At 34.9% G+C, this 4,282-nt stretch overlaps 1 protein-coding gene across 2 annotated transcripts in view; it reads left to right on the top strand.

The window, feature by feature from the left end:
- The window catches only part of LOC106879521 (uncharacterized), an 84,461-nt gene extending 82,149 nt beyond the window's left edge, over window positions 1-2,312 (top strand). For both annotated transcript variants that reach the window (XM_014929143.2, XM_014929144.1), the window contains exon 11: window positions 1,599-2,312. In XM_014929143.2, the coding sequence (XP_014784629.1) occupies window positions 1,599-1,766 (168 nt within the window). In that variant the 3' untranslated portion in view covers window positions 1,767-2,312. The remainder of the gene's footprint in view (window positions 1-1,598) is intronic.
- Window positions 2,313-4,282: the final 1,970 nt, after the last annotated feature.

The raw sequence follows: 4,282 nt of genomic DNA on the forward strand, positions 1-4,282 counted from the left end.
GGCACATAAAAGACACCATTTCGAGCGTGGCCGTTTTCGTGCGGGTGACACGTAAAAGCACCCACTACACTCTCTGAGTGGTTGGCGTTAGGAAGGGCATCCAGCTGTAGAAACTCTGCCAAATTAGATTGGAGCCTGGTGTTGCCATCCGGTTTCACCAGTCCTCAGTCAAATCGTCCAACCCATGCTAGCATGGAAAGCGGACGTTAAACGATGATGATGATGATGATGATGATATATATATATATACATACATTGGGCAGTTTAGTTTAAAGGTAAAGCACTTGACACATAATCACAGGGATGTGAGTTTGAGTCTCATGGTTGGCCACAGACAAATTTTTCTGTAATATATGGATAGTTTGTCCTGTTCATGCTATTATATTAGCATTATCCTGCATTTGAGAATAAATTATTTCTTTAACTGTATCTTTCAATACATCTCAACGCTTCTAAAGCAAACTGAATTTAATGTTAGTGTTTTATAAAGCTAGATTTATAAATCCTAAAATTGCTGAACAATTTGTCACAGGGCAGTTTAGCTTAAAGGTAAAGCACTTGATGCATAATCACAGGGATGTGAGTTTGAGTCTCATGGCTGGCTGGTGACAAATTTTCCTGCAATGTACGGATAGTTTATCCTATTCATGCTATTATGTTAACATTATCCTACATTTGAGAATAAATTATTTCCTTATGAATGTATGTATATATATATGTGTGTGTGTGTGTGTGTGTGTGTATCCCTTTTGTTACTTTGCAATTTATATATATATATATATATATATATATATATATATATATATATATATATATTTCTACTATATAAATGTGAGTATATGTGGTTATGTATGTGTGTTTAACCATCAAAGGCTCTGAAATGGTGCACCCTTGAGAAAAATGAATTTGATTTTTGAAATCTACATCCCAAAGAGAAGGTTGTCTGTAAATAACAATAAAAAATATAATTTGCTACAAATTTAGATTAATTAGGTGTGGTGCATGTAGACAGGGAAGGAGTTTGTATAGGAATTGGGAATAGAGAGGAACAGGAGGAAAGTATATGCTTGTAGGGTGTGGGTTGATAGAATGGTATAGTGAAGAGATTTATTTTGGTTTGGTACTGAAATTTTGTTGTTGATTAGGGTTCTGTCAGGTGTGTGTGTGTTCAAAGTTAAGGGAGAAAATATGAACATGGAAGACAAAGTGAAAATAAGGTATTATCATTAATTTAAAGCTCAATGAAATAGTAATGAAGTGAAAGTATTCGTAGTATTTTGAGCTCAAAGTCTTCCTCTGAAAGTTAGAGTCTAAGACAGGTGATAAAGTGTAAAGGAATGTAAAGTAAATGATAGTAATGAACAAGAACAAAACGAACAAACTGTGTTGTTCCATGTCAAGTCATGTTGAAAATAGTGGCAGTTGAATGACCAGAAGTAACTAGGAAAGATTGAGGGTTCATACAGAAGCAAGAAGGTCATACAAATATAGTACAGTGTCTAGATTAATTATTTCTTGCAATGATGCCATGTTCTTTGATCAATCCTTGTCTATGTAATTATTACATTATGAACTTCATATATATATATCTATTTCAGAATTTCTCTGACTTCCTTCACAAAGTGAACCAGATTTTGACACAGAAATTGAAAGCAATCTCAACATTTCAGCAGGAAATATTTGTTCGTGGTGGCAAGAACATACTTTCTTCTGGCCAGAATGACAGAACTTCTATTTGGGATGGTGCAAGTGATCAGAGTAATTAACAGCTAAATAAGAACACTTCAAAAAATAAAAGAACAATGATCCTAAAAGTCTTCTAAAGAAGCTATTCATTAATTTCTTGGGTATCTACAGTCATCGAAAATTTGATTTGGAAACGTTACCCACGTCATCCAGATTATTACTTAAGTGTATTAAAATGTGTTTTAAAGCTATGAAGTTGTTTATAACATTCACTTTGCCAAGTAAAATGGTGAACTGGCAGAATCGTTAGCATGTTAGATAAAATGCTTTGTGGCATTAATTCCAGCTCTTTACTTTCTGAGTTCAAATAAGTTTGACTCTGCACTTCATCTGTTTGGTGGTGATAAAATAAGTGCCAGTCAAGTGCTGAGGTTGATGTAATTGCCTTGCTCCATTCCCTCAAAATTGCTGGCCTTGCACCAAAATTTTAAACTATTTTTTTTTTTACCAATTTATGATACTTATAGAATTCATTTTGACAGGGACTTCAGGTTAACAGTTTGCATCAGGTTAAATCAGTTCCAGTGAAAACCAATTTTAATAATAAATTTGACTCTACTTTTTTATATTGAGTTTGTCTTCCCATTAGTAAATGTTCTGTTGTGATTCTTTAGGTTGCTTTAAAATAATGACGATGTTCATTTAATATTATATTATGAGGGTCTACCGAAAAAGTCATAGGGTGACTCAGGTACTCTCATGGAATATAACCAAATGAGGTTTATTTTTTAACATTGTCTCTCTTGTGGTCAACACATTCCTTCCATCACTATTGCAATGCTTGGATCCCATTGTTGAAAAATCTCTCATCCTGTTGGTCAAAAAGTCATCATCAGCAGATGATGTCATCACTGCAATACTGGTTCCTGGTCAAGTGTTCTTTCATGCTGGGGTACAAATGATGGTCAGATGGAGCCAAATTGGGAGAATAGGGAGGGTGATCAACCAATTCAAAGCCACAATCATGCACAGCAACCATTGAAACCAAGCTTGCGTGCTAGAGTTTTGTCCTGATGAAGCAAGTTTTTCTGGGTGTTGGTCTTGATAACCTTTTGTAGCTGCCTTAGCAAGATGGGATAGTACTCTCCATTGATGGTGTGACTCTTTTGAAGATAGTTAATAAACATAATGCCTTTAGTAGCCCAAAAAACTGAGGCCATCACCTACCCTGCAGATGAAATGTCTTTGGCCTTCTTTGGTGCAGGTAAGTGAGGTTTATCACGGCATGGATTGTCTCTTTGTCTTTGGCTCAAAGTGACGAAGTCAACACGCATCCTGGGTCAGGAAACGTTCAAGGAAACCAGCTGGATCTGCCTCAAACAATGTCAGATTCTTCCATGATATGATCAATCTGGTTTGCTTTTGATCAGGTGTTGGAAGACGTGGCATCCACAGAACAGAAGCGTGCATCATGCCAAGTTCATTGTGCAGAATATTTTCAACTTTTTCATGGAATATGCTAATAACATTGGCTATTTGATTTATAGTCACTCGCCTGTCGTTGTGGTGAACACAATGAATATTTTCCTTGGTGGTAGCAGTTGCAGGACGTCTAGATCTTGGGTCATCTTCAACACTTTTCAACACTTTTCTTTCTCCTAAACTCAGTTATCCACTTTTTCGCTGTCGATAAAGCTGGGGTGTCATCCCCTAATGTAATAATCATGTCAGTGTGAATGTTGGTGATGGATAAACTCTTTCTCTGCAGGTATTTGATAAGACTGTAATACCAAATATTGTCCATTTTCAAGACAAGTAATCAATGACAAAATAAAAGCTTCCAGAAACAACGGAAAGTGTTTTCATAAGTCATTGAAAATATGATATTCAAAATATCATACAAACATGTTTACATACACACATATAGATATAACTACATACACATACATTCACACATAATTTGCATATATGTATACATTACATGGAAGTTAGTCATGTCTGTGTAGAGGAGTATTCGCCTTTTTGTGTAGTGATTGCAGAAACGCTTGCTGTAAATACAAGCTGGTAAAAAAATTGTTTTACTTGTTTGCAAAGATCCACATGTTTTAGAGGAGACCATATTAAAAAATGGAGTAGTAAAGTTAAACTGGTAAAAAACAAATGGTTTACTATTACATATTCGTGGCAAGACAGGAAACCATGATGTGCTATTACATATCAAAGAACTATCAAGGTTGATTCCTGTGGAGTTTTGAATTTAATCAAGATCTGCAACGGTTTTACAAAAAAAGAAAAGGCAGATCCATTGCCCAGTTACATGAAGAAGAAGAGCTACCAGGATATATCTCAAAATACAGTTCAGTGTAAAGTAACTGTGCCAGTAAGATACATTCGTTGGCAATGTATTGCACATCCTAAATTTACATGCTTACATCCACACACACACACACACACACACACACACACACACACACACACACACACATATATATATATATATATATATATATATATATATATACATACATACATACATATATACACATACATACATACATATATACATACATATTTATTTATATATATATATACATAC

This window comes from Octopus bimaculoides, chromosome 2 (assembly GCF_001194135.2).
Source record: "Octopus bimaculoides isolate UCB-OBI-ISO-001 chromosome 2, ASM119413v2, whole genome shotgun sequence".
NCBI lineage: Eukaryota > Metazoa > Mollusca > Cephalopoda > Octopoda > Octopodidae > Octopus > Octopus bimaculoides.